The sequence below is a fragment of the Pollicipes pollicipes genome, unplaced genomic scaffold (genome assembly GCF_011947565.3).
Source record: "Pollicipes pollicipes isolate AB1234 unplaced genomic scaffold, Ppol_2.1 Scaffold_2555;HRSCAF=2994_pilon_pilon_pilon, whole genome shotgun sequence".
Classification (NCBI taxonomy): domain Eukaryota; kingdom Metazoa; phylum Arthropoda; class Thecostraca; order Pollicipedomorpha; family Pollicipedidae; genus Pollicipes; species Pollicipes pollicipes.
The window spans coordinates 38,200,539-38,219,526 of record NW_023596136.1 but is presented as its reverse complement, the minus strand read 5'-3'; the positions used below and the strand labels follow the sequence as shown (position 1 = coordinate 38,219,526).

Below are 18,988 nucleotides of genomic sequence, written 5' to 3'. Positions count from 1 at the left end.
CCCATGAATCGAGGTCCCCTTGGTTAAACAGCCGCTTGGCCATGTGGCTTAGTTGGCTAAGGCGTTGGCTTCGGAGCCCGAAGTACCCTGGTTCGCCTCTGACCACCGGCGCATTGTGTCTCGGTCCCCTCGGCATAAGAATCGCAACTCCGATGGGTCTGGCGCTGTAGCGCATCGTTGAGTAACTCGAACGATCCTGCTTCCGACGTTCTGGTTTTTTGTTTTCGTTTTTGCTTAATACTCGTCATTAGGTAACCAATGGCGATCGGTCTGTCCGCAGATCATGATAATTATGCTTCTGGCCTCATTCCTGATGACGATGAAGATGAAGGTCGTACGTACCTCCCCGACCCACGGCCAGCAGCGGACACGGACGAGGACGAGGACGAGGACGAGGACATGGACGAGGACATGGACGAGGACGAGGACAAGGGCAAGTCCAAGGATATGGACGAGAACCAGGATATGGAGGAAGTCAAAGACGAGAACGAGGACGAGGACCAGGATGAGGCCCAGGTAGTGGCCAAGAACAGCAGTAGGGCTTCCGGCGAACACAGTGTCTCTGTTGAAAAATCTCCTAAAGCAAGAAAGCCATCCCTAAAGCGGAACGTTTGCCCCTATTGTGATACCCTGCACACCAAATTTGCACGCCATCTTTTCCGGAAGCATAAACGAGAACCCGACGTACTTGACGCGCTCGCCTTTCCAAAAGGATCAAGGGAGAGGAGAATCACTCTGGAAAGTATCATTCATAAAGGCAACTTCAAACATAACTGCTGTTTTCCGAGATGGGCGAGGAACGATCGTCCCCGGGAGGCGTCCACCCCAAGATATGAAAGTCAACGTGAAAGATATGCTGCCATGTGGGAAATTTCACGGTGTCTTTTCTAGACGCGGCCTCTTTCGGCATCGGTGCCACGCCCATGGGAAAACTGCCTCTGGGGGCCGAGTCCAGTCCCAGGGAAGATCCTTGCTGTCGTGCCACAGAGATGCCGCGGCTGGTTTAGAAAACCTGATGGCGAAGATGCGAGACGATAGTATTTCGTCCACTTGCAGGCATGATGCCTTTATCATGGAGTTCGGGGCCCGTCTATACACAAGATTGGGCCACGAGCGCCACTAACATGCACACATCAGAGAAAAAATGCGGCAGCTGGGACGACTGCTGCTAGAGCTGAATGCATCAAGCCCAGGATCAGGTCTAGATATGTTTATTCACCCCGCGAAGTTCATGGAAGTGGTAGGCGCGGTCAAGAACATGGCCGGTGTGAAGGAGGGCAAATATCATAGCCTATCGCTTGCTCTCAAGCTTGGTTATGGCCTCAGCGAATGCGCGCGCATACTGAAAACGCGCGGGATCACCAACGAAGACGCCACCCCGAGGACGGCTGCGGACGATTTCCTCCTGCTCTACCAACGAGATTGGAAGCTACACGTGTCTTCTCGTGCGCTTACCACTCTCTAGGAAAGGAAGTGGAATAAGCCCGTCGTCCTTCCCCTCAATGCGGATGTTCAGAGTGTAACGAAGGAGGTGCGGGATGAGTTGGTGCAGGCTCAGCGGCTGTTGGAAGAGGAACGCTCTATCAAGAACTATGTTAAATTGTCGGAGACTGCGATGGCACCCATCATTTTGTTTAACCGGCGAAGGCCGGGAGAAGCGTCAAGGCCTACGGTCAGATCATACGCTGAAAGGGACCAAACTCTCAATGAAGATGTCCTGCAGCACCTGTCTCCCTAAGAGCGAGAACTATGCCATTCGCTGGGAGATGTAGTGGTTCGGAGCAAAAAAGGAGGCGATGTGCCCATCATGCTGACAGCCACAATGCGAGGGGCGCTTGATCAGCTGAGCGCAGCGAGGAAAGACGTTGGGATTCCTCTCGACTGTCCACACATTTTCTTCAACAGCGCAGCCCCAGTTGCGAGCATGCTCAGAGGCAGCGACTGCGCGCGGACATTCGCGCGGAGGGCACGTGTCAACAACATCACAGTCACGAAGTACAGAAAGCATGTGGCTACTATGCTGCAGCTGCTGCAACTGAGCGAGATTGAAATGGATATCGTGGCCCGCTTTATAGGCCATGACATACGGGTCCACAGGCAGCTCTATAGACTTCCCGAAAAGACGGTGCATGCTGCCAAAGTGAGTAAAATACTACTCGCGATGGCCAAAGGGATCGGCGGATTCGCAGGGAAGACCCTGGATGACCTGACCCCAGCAGTTACGATGTCGTCGAAGGTGGTTCCGCTCCCAGTGTCGACATAAACGACAGCGCTAGCATTATTGCCCCTGACGACATGGGAGTGGAGATGGGGGTGAAGAACGCTAAAGGGATGGCTTCCGATCCCCAAGCTGAAGCAGAAAACGGACCACCCAGGGGGCCAAGGATTAATGAAAGAAGGCCCAAAGCCAAAAGGAGGGGCGTGCTGTGGACTGAAAGAGAAAAGGAGGCTATACAGAGGCGCATGAAGCCATTTATCGGTTCTCTGAAGTGCCCAGGAATGGCAGACTGCCTAGCGGCACTGAAGGAGAAGTCTGCACTGTGTCGGCGTTCCTGGAAGGATGTTAAGTTCTGTACATACAATGTGATCCAGAAGCACAAGTGTACCATGGAAATGTAGTTTCAGCTGAAAGCTTGGAATGCTCCATATCTAGATCCCCTGCTGCGTTGTGTGCAATCGCTGCCTTGCGGTGGCAATGTTCTTTTACCTGCAAGCTCGAGAGGCTCCGGACGTTAGATCCTCTGTTGTGTTATGTTGCGACCCCTGCTTTGCGGTGTGGTTGTTTGACCCGTTTGCAAACAAAAGAAACCTTTTGCACAAGAGTGTGTTTGTGGTGGACTGTGATCGGAACTGATGGATTTGCTGTCTCATGCTGCCCTCCCCACATGGAAATAACACAAAAACTTAAAACGAATAGCAGAAAGCCCGCGTCGGGAGACCTCAACATTGCCTCACAGATTGCAGTAGTGACCTATGTCAAGAAGTTTGAAACCGATTTTGTGACCTGCATAGCTGACTGACCTGACCTGCCCCAGATCGTCGTCGATCTGGACTCGTCGATCATCGTCGATCAGGACTATCGATTGATCGTGGTTGTCGTCATCATTGGGGCTTCACGACGCACTTACCTGCTGAGGTCATATGGCGTCGCCTGACTAACCAAGGCAGTGATTTGTTATTGTGATTGTTCTTCATCTATGCCGTGGGCTGGTCAGACAGGTGCCGGCCAGGTACCGAAGACAGGGATAATGAAAAGACAGCGGAAGAACTCGGAATGTTGAAAAATTCATGGAGGTTCAGATTTTTGTACTGTTCTCATTTTACGCATTATTCACGCTTTGAAATCAGCCGCCTTAATGTGATGTAATACCACATAGTTTGGCAACTTTTAATTCGCACACAATGTTGTGCGTCCTGTCTTGACAAAGTTTTGGCGTCCACTTGTTGGAAAAAGTTTCGAACGCAGACGAAGAGACATAATTTTGGACTGTAATGAACAAGGCGTAACATGTAGCATAAAAGTAGGCATAAGAAGTGAAAATCATCTGTTGCAAACCGAAAAATTGCGTGTAGCTCTTGCCATGCGTCAAATATAACATAATATAATACAATATAATCAAATATAACAATATAATGCAGCATAATGGGAACATCACATAACATTACAATAAGCTACAAATATAGCAGTATATACTGCAATATAATGCAGATATAACAATATAATACAATATAATACAAATATGACATGATATAGCACAGGTCAACATAAATATCACGGCTCCTTCCAAAACAAAGGATGTGCAAGCAAGGCATCAGCAACCAAGCTCCATTTCCCTGTCACTTTGTTCGCCAACGTGACCGAAGCGACGTTATCACCCAAATTCCCTTTCTTTTCATGCCATAAATGAGGGCAATTTAGATACACATTACAATGCGGAGACCGGTCCATAGCTTGATAAGTGTAAGGCGTATGACGCACCTTTGACGTCATATTAGCTGGTCCCCGCTTCGCAGCATCCTACGGATATTGATCCCTTATCGCTAGACCTACGAGATGCTTACCATCGCACTCTTCGGGTTTTCAGCAGCACTAAGATGTTAATTTCGTAACGCTAGCTCATGTTTAAAGAGGTGTGTAAGTGGTCCCCACTCTGTAGTAGTCTAGCGCGGTCCCCACTTGGGAGGGCTTACAAACAGGTGTGTGTGTGTGTGTGTGTGTGTGTGTGTGTGTGTGTGTGTGTGTGTGTGTGTGTGTGTGTGTGTGTGTGTGTGTGTGTGTGTGTGTGTGTGTGTGTGTGTGTGTGTGTGTGTGTGTGTGTGTGTGTGTGTGTGTGTGTGTGTGTGTGTGTGTGTGTGTGTGTGTGTGTGTGTGTGTGTGTGTGTGTGTGTGTGTGTGTGTGTGTGTGTGTGTGTGTGTGTGTGTGTGTGTGTGTGTGTGTGTGTGTGTGTGTATGTGTGTGTGTGTGTGTGTGTGTCTGTGTGTGTGTGTGTGCGTGCGTGCGTGCGTGTGTGCGTGTGTGCGTGCGTGCGTGCGTGCGTGTGCGCGCGCGCGCCATTTCACTGGGATCACCTTCAGGCTGATCCCAGTGAAAACGGTTGCTAAACGGTTGGGAATTTTTCCATGAAATTTTCCCACGACCAAGGTCTGTTGGTAGCGCGTGACAGAGTCGCGTCAAAATTTCACATTTCGCAAAAATGAGCGCGTGCCGAGCGAAAAAAGAGCGCAAAAATCCCATAGGATTAAAACGGGCGACGCCAATTTCAAGATGGCCGGCCGACGCCCCGATACGTTTTGCTTCCCGGAGCCGCATCTCGATAACCAAGGGTCGCAGCGACACGAAACTTGCACAGTGCGTGTAATGAGGCATGTAATGTACTGTAAACAGAGCATGTAATGAGGCATGACGCTTGGGTGTTTTTTTGCGCCACTTTAGACGTGGTACGTGTGCACGTGTTGACAAGATGAAACCGGTTGTTTTTTATGATTTTTTACGTTTACTGGTACATCTCGGCAAGCAAAGCACCTAGAGGCCTAAATGTTGTTTCCCAATGTTTACAATTGAGGCGGTTTTACTTTTAGTTGCATCGGGAGTTTGTGCAACTTACCGTTGCGCTGCAAATTGCAAAACACTTTGCAATGGGCCGAGTTTTAAAACCGGTGCCGAATACAAGCCGCTACCGTCAAATTTATGTGTGATTTGGCGTTGAAAGCTACACCAGCGTGTCGGCCGGTTCGTCCTGTCTCTTATGCACCCTGATGTTGATCACATTTTTAAGAAATGCCGCTCGCAAATGGGCCCAGACTATGGGTTTCCATGACGGCTTTTTCGTGTGACAAGATTTACGTCACCGCTGCCTTTATCAATGAAATGAAAGTGAAGTCGCGGCGAAAAAGCCGTCATGCAACCCCATAGTCTAGGCTCGTTTGCCAGCGACAGTTTTTGAAACGTGATCAACATAAGGGTGCATAAAAGACGGGACGGTTGTGAACAGCACCGAATTGTGAACAACACCTAGAGGTCTTCAAGAGGCTATTTCAGTTCAGGACCTCATATAAATGTGGAACACTCTTCAAACCGGTTCATTGTATATTCCTAAAGCCAAAGAGCAGCCTTCTAGACAGGTAAAAACACTGTTTTGGCAAGCTTTAGGGCACATGCTACGCATGGGAAGCAGGATAGTTCAGGAAATTTTACTGGTATGAGATCTGAGCAAATTGTGATTTAACACTAGAGAAGGACAACAAGAGCGGAAGAAAATGAAAACTGTCACGTAATCGTTTCACAAATACATGCACGCCTTGTGCTTTGCGAGTTTCAACGTCATTATAACACCTGAGGGTGTTATAATGACGTACAACCCACGTCATTATAACATAGTCGAAGGCATTGATGTGATGGAGCTCAATGCCGAATCCGAGCTCAAAGCGATTGGGAGATACCCTGCGGCCTTAGAAGAGGTTTCAAAAGATCTCGCTGCTGCTGCTGGCTGGGGGCTTCGAACAGTATCCTTTGAATATGGCCCGGCCTCAGTTTCATGGCGACTTAATTTGCAGGCCTCGGCTTTGCCATGGCGATTTTTGCTATTATGCCGCAGTTGCGGCTTTACGTCCCATAAAACGGCTTACGCGCTCCGTCACGCCAGTATACCATACAGATTTTCGGGGCCGCGGCAGGAACGGGATTGAAGCCCAAAATAAGATGCCCATTTTAGGAATATTTGCCGCATATGGACAGCCGGAAAACTAACTGCCCGAGAAGTTACATGCTTTAAGACACAATACGAAGGTGATAGGCCGAGAAGTTTTCAAATCCGTTCGCTAAAAGGCACCGTGATGATCACCGCTGCCAAGTTACTGCCCCGACTCTCGGCGTACACCCTAGGCGTTAAGGGGTAAAATGACCGTTCGCGCGGCGGGCTGTCGGCTTTGTTCATATTCCCGGCCTTTATATCAACACGCGCGCGCTCGGGTGACCGGCTAGATACCCTTCGCTCGGGATGGGGGGTCAATTTGACCCCCCTGAGATCTCAGGAACCAAGAAAGCTAGAGGCACTAAATTTACAGGGTGTGTTGACTTGTACGTGAACTCACTTAGGTTTAAGTTTCAGGGTCCTACGTCATGACCTTCGGGTCAAAGAAGTCAAACAAGGTCAAGTTATAGGTTATTCTCCAAAGTGTCCCAGAGCCTAGATAACCGTTTCTAAGTAAAAGGTCACGTGTTCATTTAAGGTCATTCACCTTGTTTGATCTTTTGAAGGACAAGGTGACCAAAATCGTACAAGATTGCTTTGAGTTTTGCATTTGACTAAGCGACAAAGATGACAGTATGCTCCTAAAACAAAATGTTGACCTGGGCCATTCAAGGTCAGTGACCTATTGCGACCTGTAGGAGGTCCGTGGACGATGTATAATGCGGTTCCTGCTATCAATAAATTCGAAATGAGCACCAGAAACTATCCCATACAGGAAGCCCTAGAGTAACAAAACAGGTTTGTTTTGACCTTGGTGTGACCTTGATACGTAGCCTTAGGTCAATGCAATTTGCTCATTCAACTGTCTTGCTGCCTAAGAAAGCATCTCAGATATGTATGGCTTCGTCTAACACTCCGTTGTTGTATCAGACTGAAGGATTCCGTAGAAATTACCTTCGCTGAAAACATGGCCTTACTTTGACCTGCTCTAGGTCAGTGACCTTATAAGGTAAATCCAATTTTTTATTCCAAACGATCCGCTATTTAATTGTCTACAGCTGTGCGAAATTTGGCGCGGCTGCTCTGCGTCGTACGGAAACCATTCCTGAAAAACCTTTGGGGGTCAAGTTGACCCCATCCGAGCGCGTGTTAAAGAACGAGCATTCTGGCGTGCCCTCAGTCTGTTCGACTGCTTGACGGAGGGAAGGGTGGTCCGTGAACGCGGTCTCGTCTCAGACATGGTGGTTGACGGCGCGCTGTGAGCAACGGTCGTCGTGCGCGTGCAGGCGTGAATTTTGTTTGCCAACATTCACAATTGACGTGGGTACACTTTTAGTCGCATCGCAAGTTTGTGGAATGTACCGTTGCGCTGCAAATTGCAGGGCAAATTGCCAGATGCCGGTGCCTAGTACACTAGCTGCCACCGTCAAAACTATGTGTGACACCCAGGACACGGAGCCTCTGGGGATTGGCACGCATTGATAACAAATGGAACAGACAATGATGTTGCATGAATTATTATGTCGTACGTGCTGCGCGTAACGCGTGCACGAGCCAGCAAGATAGATTTGGCCGCTACTGGCCTTTTTTTACATTTTGTGCTGCATCTCGGGAGCGGCACCTAAAACCGTGCTGAGGGATGGCTTTTACTTAGGATGATGGATTTCGCTCTTTTCGATAGTTCTTGAAGTTTTGTGCCACATCTCTGCACCCAGGGCAGGGGGCGCACTCGGAAGTAGCATGCAATGATGGGGAATCGAACGGACAGTCACGTGCTCTAGATTGTAGCGTCACATGTGCGTGAGCCAGGAAATTTGATTTGGCCGCTATAAACCGTTTTTCACTGTTCGATGCAATACAATGCTGTTTAATGTAACGGCAGTGCGTGCCGACAACATTCAAAATGCGTACAGTTGATGGAAGGGCCAAAAATCACCGGCCACGTCCCATTATCATTCGCCGATCCCATGGAATAGGTTCGGCTGTGTTGCACAGATGACAGGCGAAATGCGCTCTCTCCTGCCGGCAGCCGCCAGAGGTCGCCAGCACCGCTCGGCCCGTGACCGTTTTTCACACTTTGCGCGATATTTCAACAACCAGGGCACCTAAAACCGCTATCTAAACTATAAGCATACACGACTAAAATTCATCAATGTTTCATGTAGCGTCGTGAAACAAGCGTGGAGGCGCCTGTTTCAAGCCAATGGTATACTTTTAAGTTGAGAAGACTGCTCTGGGCAATACAGTTTCTCTGCTCTGTAAATATGCTGCTCAATACGTCATTGTTTGATGACGTCATCGCGCCTTGCACAGCATTGATCAAGTGCCAACTGACGGCCGTTGTATTCGGAAATCATGCTCACAAAACGCCAGACATCACCAACTTAGCAATTGTATTTGTCTTGGCCTTGATCGCCGTAAGTCTTATGGAATGGCGGAATTTGAATGAAAATATGGCTTTTGCAGTCCAAAAGCCCGCGCAATGTGGAGCGCTCCTTTTAAGGCCCGCAACTGCACAACTGACCATGAAACCAATCTGAGTTGTATAGCTCCTCGGTGTTTTCATCACGACCATGCTGGTGGCGTCACCGGCGATCAAGGAAGCTGTCTAAGGAAGGAAGCGTTTCTTTCATTGAAGGTTACGGTGTTGGCCTGCAAGTTTGAAGCCAGCGCAAACCAGTGACATTTGAATGGCTTACCGAGTTCACGCGTTACATCGTGCTGGTTAACCCTTGCATACCTTTTCATTACTCACGGGAATTAGCACGGAGTCTGCTGGCGATGAGTAGACCTGTCTCTGTATTGGCACAGTTCCTGCCCCATGTGTGCTAAGCTCACGGGCTGAGCGTATCGTGATGGACTGGGGCATGACAGCGGCGCGTGGTGGCGCGCTCGCTGAGGGCGGCGCAGGCGGCTTAGACGGTAACGCTGCGCTCACCGTCCCCAGACCATGTACGACCCGACGGTGCCGGCGGCCACCTGCGGCCCGGTCAGCTGGCCCGGCGCGGCCGCCGTCTTCCCGTCGCCGGAGGCGGTGGACCCGGCGCACGTGCGCTGGCATTACAAGAGCGACACCGACAAGCGGTGGACGCCCTTCGATGGCTTCGACTCGCTTAGCCTCGAGCAGCACTACCGCCACCTATTCCCATCGCCCGCCGCTGGTGGCGTTATCTACCCCGCGAGTGGCGCCACCTATGTTACCGAGGCCGCCGACAACGATGAGACGACCGACGTCAGTCAGCTGCTGAATAGCGCCGGCCCCGGGTACGGCCAGCAGCCGTACGCCGCTGCGCCGCACGGCCAGATGCCGTACCCTGGCCCGGTGCACGGCCAGATGCCGTATCCCGGCCCGGTGCACGGCCAGATGGCGTTCCCCGGCGCCGCCCACCACCAGATGGCGTTTTGCGGCGCGATGCCGGCGCAGATGCCATACGGTGGCCCGGCGGCTGGCGAGCCGGCGGCGCACCACAGCGATGTCCCACAGCAGCCAAGCCACGGCAGTCCGTCGCGCATCCGGCTGCAGATGCACGGCTCGGCCGGCGTGGCGCACGTCGCCAACGGTGAGTGGCGCAGGGGCGGGGCGCGCACGCCCCGCCGTCGCGTGGGTCGGTACCGGGTGTCACTCACGCCGCTGAACAGCCCACCTCAGGTCACCGCTGTGATGTGCAGTGCGCAAGCGTTGCCTCGACTATTGACAGCGATGTCGCGACCCTGGCATTAACCCTTGCGACGTTATAACTACATGACCCGAGCGGGCGTGGGAGGCCACTCCTCCTTGCCTTCGACATGCAACGGCTCGAAGCAGCCGCGCACCGGCCGCCGCCGGCCGCTGAGGCTGGCGCCTATCGTCGGCAGGCGTGGACGGCGTGGCCGGAGCGGCATCGGACCGCGTGCTGGTGCGCGGCGGCATGTACGAGGTGCTGCTGCAGAGCCGGCTGGGCCGCTCGCTCTACTGGTCGGACGAACAGTTCGCCGTGACGCGCGGCGCCTGGTTCTACGACGGCTCGTGGGAGCCGCTGGACGAGGCGGTGGCCGGCCGGGTGGAGGACGAGCACCGCCGGCTCGTGCGCACCGGCGCCTGGACGCAGGCCGACCCGCGCGCGCCTCGGCAGGGTGAGACGCGTCTCGTCGCGGCGCGCGCTCACGCCCAGTCCGTGGCCGCTGTCAGCTGTTTGGTATGGGGGGAATTCGCGATGCTCATCAGCGGCCCGCTTCTCGTAGTGGTGCCCATCCTCGCGTGCAGGGGTGGCACAACCCGGAAAGTCCCCTTTCACACTGAAAACAATGCTTTTTTTAGTGAAGTAGGGCATGAAGGACGCTGTGCCTCGTGTTGGGGCTCATCTTGAACAGGCGCAAAACAAAGCGTGCTCTCGCTTAGCTTCCGCCGCAGCCAGCTGACGGACCTTGCCTCCACCCCCGCTGCTGCCAGCCACGTGTAGCGTGGGGCGCCCGAGCTGCCGGCGGCGCCCGCTCGGGCGCCCGACGCCGCTGAAGAGCTGCTGTAACGATCGGTCAGCGCGGTGGCATGGTCCGGCGTACGTGAACGGGCCGGGAGCGCTCGCTGACTGACTCAGGCGACCGCCCTTGTCTGCTCTGTGTCCGTCCCTAACGTATGCGCCGCCCGCTGCCGGCAGCCATCCACCACGTGGAGTTCGACAAGTTCGTGGTGGTGTGGTACAGCAACGGCGACGTGGCCGTGCACAGCGGCCGCGTGCTCTCCAAGGTGATGCGGGGCCTGTACCAGAAGCTCGGCTTCGAGGGCGGTGAGTGTCGCCTCCCGGCCCGCCCCTCTCTACAGGCGGTAGACGCGGCCCCGGGGATACGCCACCACCGATAGTACGCATGTCTCTTCGCCATACTTTGATTTGTCGCCCCGTCCGCTGTGTTATCTTCGCGGTGGCCCAGCGGCCCCCGCTGCTCACCTGTTGCCCAGGTGCTGAAGCCCGTACCACCCTCTGCAGTAGGCCGTCCTTCGCGCCGACCCTGCGCTGCGTGTCCGGCTGCCGGTCAGGCCGCCCGAGAACCTCTGCGTCAGTCAAGCGGCACCGCTAACCAGCGTGTCGGCACCGCATGTCCGCCCGGTGTGTCTGCTCTGTGTGTCTGCCATCGGTGTCTGCCCTTGGTGTCCCCTGTGTGTCTAGCCCGTGTATCGGCACCGTATGTCCGCCCGGCGTGCCCGCCCTCCGTGTCTGTCCTCTGTGTCTGGCCCGTGTGTCTGCCCTCGGTGTCGGCCCTCGGTGTCTGCCTCTGTGTCTGCCCTGTGTGTCTGGCCTGTGTGTCTGTCCTCTGTGTCTGTCCTGTGTGTCTGGCCCGTGTGTCGGCCCTGTGTGTTCTCCCTCGTTGTTTGTCCTCCGTTTCTGCCCTGTGTGTATGTCCCTGCGTGTCTGCCCTCGGTGTCTACCCTCTGTGTCTGTTCTCTGTGTCTGCTCTCTGTGTCCGCCCTCTGCGTCTGCCTGGTGTGTCTGTCCTGTGTGTCTGTCCTCCGTGTCTGTCCTCTGTGTCTGCCCTCGGTGTCTGTCCTCGGTGTCTGCTCTCTGTGTCTGTCCTCTCTGTCTGCTTTGTGTCTGTCCTCCGTGTATGCCTCGTTTGCCTGCTCTCTTTGGTTGCCCTGTGTGCCTGCCACGTCTGTCTGTTTACGTGAGTCTGTAACGTTTTTCTGCCCCGTGTGTCTGCCCCATTTATCTGCCCCTGTGTGTCTGCTCTGATCGTTTACCCTGTGCTTTCCTAGTGGCTGTCCCGTGTTTCTCTCTATGTCTCCATCACAGGTATCTGTCACACGTGCCTACTCTGTGTGTATTCTGTGTGTTAGCTGTACGTCTGCCCCGTGTGTCTGCTCTGCATGTCTACCCCATGCGCCCGCCCGTTTGTCTTACACCTGTTTCTGTCATGTTCGTGCGCCCCACTGTATCTGCCGAGTACTTATGCTCGTGTGTCGGCACCCTGCTCACACCCGTCGGTGACTCGGTCCCGTATGTCCGCCCTTGCGTCCGCCCGTCCGCGCTGTGTCCGCCCTGTGTCCGCCCGCCCGCTGTGTCGCCACACGTGTGCGCGCGCCGGCAGCTGGCGAGCCGCTGCGTCGGTCGTATCCGGTGCCGGCCGTCTGGGAGGACCGGCTGCCCGACATCACCCACCTCATCTTCGTGGTGCACGGCATCGGTCAGAAGATGGACTCCAGCTCCATCATCAAGAACACGGCCAGGTACGCGCGCGCGCACCGCCGCCGCCGCAGCAGCTCACGTCAGGAGACCGGCGGCAGGTTCCGTCAGGGTCTGATCGCGCCCGGGACGTCAATGGCTCGTGCATGTCTGGTGTGCTCGGTGTCGTCCAGTGTCGCGGCCGTCCGCTGGTGCAGTCCGCCACCCGCCCGCTACTCCAGGCGTCCACGCCGGTCGTCGCGTGCCTTACGCAAGCTCCGGCGGGTCCGCTGGATGACTCTGAAAGTTGGCACTGCCGTGGCTCTGACGGAACTGGTACATCAGGACATCCCGTGACCGGGGGCTGCCCGTGTGACGCCTCGAGCGGCTGTGCGTCGCCAAACCGGGCACCAGCGGCGCCCCTGCCGCTCCGCTCCCTCCCCCTCTCACCCGGCTCCCGTCTCCGGCTGCCGGTAGCATGCGCTCCATCGGGCAGCCTCTGCGCGACAAGCACTTTGGGCCGGCGGCGGGCCGCGCCGAGTTCATCCCGGTGGAGTGGCGCTCGTCGCTGCGACTCGACGCCGGCATGATCGACGCCGTGACGCCGCACCAGATGCTCGGCCTGCGCCAGATGCTCAACGACTCGTTCATGGACATCATGTACTACACGTCGCCGCTGTACCGCGACGAGCTGATCGCCGGGCTGCGGCGCGCGCTCAACACCGTGTACGCCAACTTCAGCCGGCACTACCCGCGCTTCGAGGCGCGCGGCGGCCGCGTCTCGGTGGTGGCGCACTCGCTCGGCTGCGTCATCCTTCACGACCTGGTCACCGGCTGGCGGCCGGGCCACGACGGCGGCGTCGTCTCGTCGGCCGCCGCCCAGCTCAGGGTCAGTGCGGGCCGGGGCGGCGGGAGGGGCCAGCAGTGACGAGCGGGTGGAGGCCGAACTGGGGCAGGGAGGGGCCAGCAGTGACGAGCGGGTGGAGGCCGAACTGAGGCAGGGAGGGGCCAGCAGTGAAGAGCGGGGGGGCCGAACTGGGGCAGGGAGGGGCCAGCAGTGACGAGCGGGTGGAGGCCGAACTGAGGCAGGGAGGGGCCAGCAGTGACGAGCGGGTGGAGGCCGAACTGGGGCAGGGAGGGGCCAGCAGTGACGAGCGGGCGGAGGCCGAACTGGGGCAGGGAGGGGCCAGCAGTGACGAGCGGGCGGGGGCCGAACTGGGGCAGGGAGGGGCCAGCAGTGACGAGCGGGTGGAGGCCGAACTGAGGCAGAGAGGGGCCAGCAGTGACGAGCGGGTGGAGGCCGAACTGGGGCAGGGAGGGGCCAGCAATGTGACGAGCGCGGTGGCAGGACCGAACTGTGGGCAGGGGAGGGGCCAGGGAGGGGCCAGCAGTGACGAGCGGGCGGGGGCCGAACTGGGGCAGGGAGGGGCCAGCAGTGACGAGTGGGTGGAGGCCGAACTGGGGCAGGGTGGGGGCAGCAAGCCGACGTCGCCGCGGGTTGCGCGACAAGCGACAGGCAGCGTCGATGTTTGTTCCGGCGTTGCGATCAGTCGGGGCATTGGAGCCTGATGATTCTGTTTAACTGCTGCTGTTTTTGATGATGCTGTTTTTATGTGATGAAACCATGGCAGCGGTGGCGCATTTAAATCCCGCGATCAGCTCCCTCCATCCTGCTGCCATCCAGGCGTGCTTTTATCCATCACCTGAAGATGGTCCGATAAATTGGTGCGACGTCTTGTGTTGGATTGATAAACTTTTCACATTTTCACTTTTACTGATCTGCAAACGTGCGCATCGCTCATCCTGCGTGTCTGAGAACGCCGTGGCGACTCCATCAAAGGCCGCACTTGGTTCACCGGAATCTCGAATTTACAGGCGGATATCGCAGATTGATTCGTGGATGCGCGTGACACGCAGCGCATTCGCATTGGGCGAACGCCCGCTGCTCAAACTGATGTCCGCCGCAGGTACCAATCGATTTCGCCTTCGGATCTTGACGGGCGTCGAAAGCGCATTTCCCAAAACGTGACGGCCCAATGGCGGCCGGCTCTTGAGGCGCACCAGGCAATCCTCGCGGCGTCCGCCTCCGCGTTCGTTCCGTCCTGCGGGCATTGACGGCGCGGCGCGGCCTGCCAAGCCGTGCTCCGGCCGGCCTGGCGGACGCCCGACCGGTAATCGGCTTTTTCAGCGGGCGGCGGCGCTGGCTCGGACGACTGCTGATGTTGACCGGGATTGCAGGCGGTCGGGACCGCGGCCGGGGTGCCGCTCAGTGCCGCACAGGCCACCTGCCGCGGCGTCGCCGCTCCGCTAGCGGCCGCGGCGTCCGCTCCACCCGCTCTGAAGTCCCGAGCGGCTAGGGAGGGGGAGGGAGAGAGGCAGCAGGCGCGCGCGCGGACGACGCAGCTCCTGCCAACGGCATCACTGGTGTCTGTGGTGTAGGGTGACCGGTGGAGTATATGGGGGTCTGGCTATGAGGGGCGTTCTTGGAAGGTCGGGGCGGATGTAGATGAATGCGGCCTGAAGGGAATACGGGTCCCCGGTCTAGCTGGGTGAGAGCACGCGCCGCGTCAGAGGTGTTTAAACCTGGACGGTCTGCCCCAGTGCCGTCCTGTCCTTCGCCTGCTGTGAGCGCCGCCATGCCACAGCCACCACCAGCACTTGTGAGTTCCGTTATCATGTGATTTGTGTTGTATACACTGCTGCTCATCACAGCTGCAGATGAATGAGCGCGATTTTTTCGATATGTTGACCATTTTTCTTTTCGCCAAGGCTTTTCCATTTACGCCGGGGTAATGGTGGGATGTTCTAGCCCCAGTTACAGTTTTACGGACGGATTGAGACGAGACAATAGTATCACGGAGGGATTAGTGTTCGGAGCATCTTCCTCGTCTGGGGTTGAAAGTAATACGCGCCGTTTCGGCAAGTTAACTCCCCGGGAAGTGGCAGGCATCCCAATCAACAACACCATGGACCTACTCACGTCCTGTGTCACCACAACCACCTTCCAGCTAAATGAACAATACTACCAGCAAACCGAGGGAATGGCGATGCCATCACCTCACTGGTGATTTCCAACATCCACGTGGAGCATTTCGAAGACATGACCTGCACCGCTGAAGCTCTCAGTATGGCTTTGATGTTTCGGCGAAACCTTCGTCCTCCGGCGACAGAAGGAAGATGCAACGGCGTTCCTCGACCACGTCAACAGTTTGAGACCATGCATCAAGTTCACTTTGGAACGCGCGTACCACAGGCTACCGTTCCTAGACGTACGCGTTGAGAGGACGAACAGCGGGTTCTGGACGTCGGTGTTCTGGAAACCAACAACAGCCGGTCGCTGTCCGAACTGTCACATCCGATCACAGTAAAAAACATCATCACGCAAATGCCACCAGAACACTGATGCAGCTAGGAGTAGAGAAATAAAGGATTAACCGAGACGTGCCGCGTGAGCGGGTACCCGGAAGGCTTCATAGACCACAGTGCAAAGAGCATGCTCAACAAGAAACGCGGCGAAGGGCAAAAATCAGCAGCAGCGGTATCATTGCCGTGCAACAAGGACTTGTCAGAGAAGCTCAGAAGGATCTATAGACGACATAGCATGACAGTCTTGAAAAGCAGTTCAGCGCTGCGGGGAACACTCACCAGTCAGGCCACCGACACATGAGAAGCATACGAACAACTGCATGTGCGACAGCGGCTGTGGCAGGTTCTACAACGGAGAGATCGGTCGCCCTTTGTCGGTCAGGCTGGAAGAGCTTAGAAAGGCAACCATCCAGGGCGAGACTCTGAAGTTTGACGTCGTAAAGCCTGCATGGTCAGCCGGCGATCTTCGACCAGCGCGGGGCGAAGGAACCATCACAGACTGAGAGAAACACTGAAAAGTCAGGAAGATCAAGGAGGTAGCACACATGCAATTGGCTAACGAGCCTCAGTGAGCCCAGCATATATATCAGCCCAATTCTGCAGAGAAATCTGTAAACATGTAGGGGATGAACGACACCAAGTTCTAACACCGAAAGATTGCCCTTCCCTGTTGGCTCAGCTGGTAGGGCGCTGAACTTGCAATCAGAAGACCCTAGTACGAGTTCCAGCGAAGCCAAGGGGAGAAGTTGAGCAGTGGCGTGTGTTTGACTGATGACAAGCATTGTCCAGCCCTACTCAGAACTTCAAACACTTCACAACGGCCGGAGAGGTCACCGGCCGAAACGTTGTGTGCGTGCTAACACACCTGACCAGGATGACAGTGCGAACAGCTTTTCCACCCGTGATTCTGGCCGTACTCGCCTCGAAGGAGCGGAATACGCCGTTATCGTGATTTCAGTGTATTTGTTCTCTTTTGGTAGCGTTGCGTCTGAATTCGAAACGCGAAAGCGCTAATATTCCAGTTGGTTGGCTTAAGGCCATCTTAAGGCCATATCGGCCTTTTTCGTGCATGTTTGGTGCTCTGCTTCTTTAGAGTAAACAGACTTAGGGAAGTATTGGTCTTGGTATTTTTCATCCCTTTTATTCGTATGACTGCATCATATGCAGACGTCCCTCTAAAAATGATAATAGAACGTGTATGAAATGAGACTGGTCACTTAGCCTACGTTTAAGAGCAAGTTTAGAATCAGTCTTGATTCTGATCAAAGCTGGTAGACCAATATTAGTAATAAATAAGGCCAGTAAGACTAAAAATATGGAGCAAAGAATAAAATTAGAGCTTTTCTGGTAGCTCTAAACCCTGCAATATGTCTCACTGTGCGTCAGCATCGTGCGTCACTGCGCGAAAATCTGCTCCGGGCAGATTTCGCCCTGATTGTTGCGACCGTGTGCGCTCTTGACTCCCGCATACATAAACTGGAGGACATTCCCGCAGCATTCTCATTCTGACATTCTCATCTCTGAATTTCATTCCCGGCACCAGGCGACCGGAACATTAGACGTTCTTGTAACCCATTCTGGAGCTGACATTTGCTCTGCGGCCTGTCCCTGGTGTGTATTGAGAAACATCGTCTAGCCTGACCTCTGGACATCAGCGTGGCCTGACCTCTGGACATCCGCATAGCCTGAACTCTTAGCATCAGCGTGGCCTGTCCTCTGGACATCAGCGTGGTCTGACCTCTGGACATCAACGTGGCCTGACCTCTGGACATCAGCGTGGCCTGACCTCTGGACATCCGCATAGCCTGAACTCTTAGCATCAGCGTGGCCTGACCTCCGGACATCACGTGCCTGACCCTGACGGCAACGGCCTGGACATCCACTGCCTGACCTCTGGACATCAACGTGGCCTGACCTCTGGACGTCAACGTGGCCTGACCTCTGGACATCGGCGTGGCCTGACCTCTGTACATCAGCGTGACCTGACCTCAAGACATCAACGTGGCCTGACCTCTGGACATCAGCGTGGCCTGACCCCTGGAAATCAACGTGGCCTGACCTCTGGACATCAACGTGGCCTGACCTCAGGACATCAGCGTGGCCTGACCTCTGTACATCAGCGTGACCTGACCTCTGGACATCAGCGTGGTCTGACCTCTGGATTGCCCTTGATGATGGGGTCATCCTGGGAGGTTACTGAATAGGGCTGTTGTGCTTGATGATATGATCGAAACCGAATAATTACAAAGCCGAATAATCCCCTGAGGACGTGATATGGTCGCCCTATAACACGCAGCATGCTAAGTGCAGCACCATCGTTGAGTCGTTGGGTGATAGTTTCCAGAAAACAAAATGTTTTACCTCTTGTTGGGACACTGGAATAATTTCTTACTTTGTATGCATCCCTGTTACTTTCGGAGCCTGTCACGGCCCGGTTCGATATTCACATCGGAAGTCCTACATCTGCCCCGTTAAACAAACCCTCACTAACTTCTGTGAATTTTACGCGAGACTACGTATGGGCCTTTAAGTCTCGTTGTCTGGCGAGCGGGCTTCATTTGAACTTGGAAGCGTGGGCTTGGAAATGCTAGAGCAGCAGAAAACTGTCAAGCTTAAAGTGCCGGAGACTGACACAATAACTATGCCAGTTATTCACTCCGACGACATTGCGATGGCCATTAAATCCTAAAATGTTCATGTCGATAGCTCTATGTCAAATTCCAATGTCTCCTAAAACTTAATGGCCGCTGGCCGATGGCGTCCGAGCGTGATGGTAGCCTAGTTCAGCTCCTCTGCATTTGAGATCACTTGCGGTTCACGGGCTCCAGCCGTTTGACAGCAACGGTGCGAGAGCAAGGGAATTTCGCGGCTGTCCTTGACCTCTTGCACTATCCTGTGATGCGATGGGAACTCTAACGGACGAGCGTAATATGACTATGAGAGCGTAATCATTTGCATTGTGTTGAGAAAGTGAAGCTCGAGTGGGGGGGGGGGGGGGGGACTCTAACGGATCTATTCTAGCGTGTGATGTGCTACTCATTAAACGACACAATCTGGAATTGGTTTGTCGAATGGGCCAGAACCCGCCACTTAACGTTTTTCACGTCCGCGACAACATCCGGCAAGGGTTACAAACTGTGGAGTAAGCCCAGTAAATCGTCACTCCGAGTAACGTAAGGCGTCTGACATGGAAATCTGTAGCGCTACGAGCGTTCATTGCAGTTTCTCCGAAACCGTCAACAACTCCCTCCGGGCAGAGTGGATTCTCGTGTATGTTCACAGCGACTCATGGCGTC

General features: G+C 54.9%; 1 protein-coding gene across 1 annotated transcript; it reads left to right on the top strand.

Moving 5' to 3' along the window:
* Nucleotides 1-411: 411 nt before the first annotated feature.
* Nucleotides 412-14,683, top strand: LOC119100957 (phospholipase DDHD1). The gene is made up of 8 exons (XM_037224183.1): nt 412-474; nt 9,497-9,752; nt 10,048-10,088; nt 10,122-10,227; nt 10,827-10,955; nt 12,253-12,391; nt 12,804-13,166; nt 14,638-14,683. The coding sequence occupies exons 1-8, from the start codon at nt 412-414 to the stop codon at nt 14,681-14,683; spliced, it is 1,143 nt and encodes a 380-aa protein (XP_037080078.1).
* Nucleotides 14,684-18,988: the final 4,305 nt, after the last annotated feature.

Excerpts from the sequence above, each read along its gene's own strand:
- LOC119100957 (XM_037224183.1), top strand. The coding sequence starts at position 412 with ATGGACGAGGACGAGGACAAGGGCAAGTCCAAGGATATGGACGAGAAC. Across the intron at positions 10,089-10,121 it reads CGGCATCGGACCGCGTGCTG|AGCCGGCTGGGCCGCTCGCT; the intron begins GTGCGCGGCGGC and ends GTGCTGCTGCAG. Across the intron at positions 10,228-10,826 it reads GCTGGACGAGGCGGTGGCCG|CCATCCACCACGTGGAGTTC; the intron begins GCCGGGTGGAGG and ends CGCTGCCGGCAG.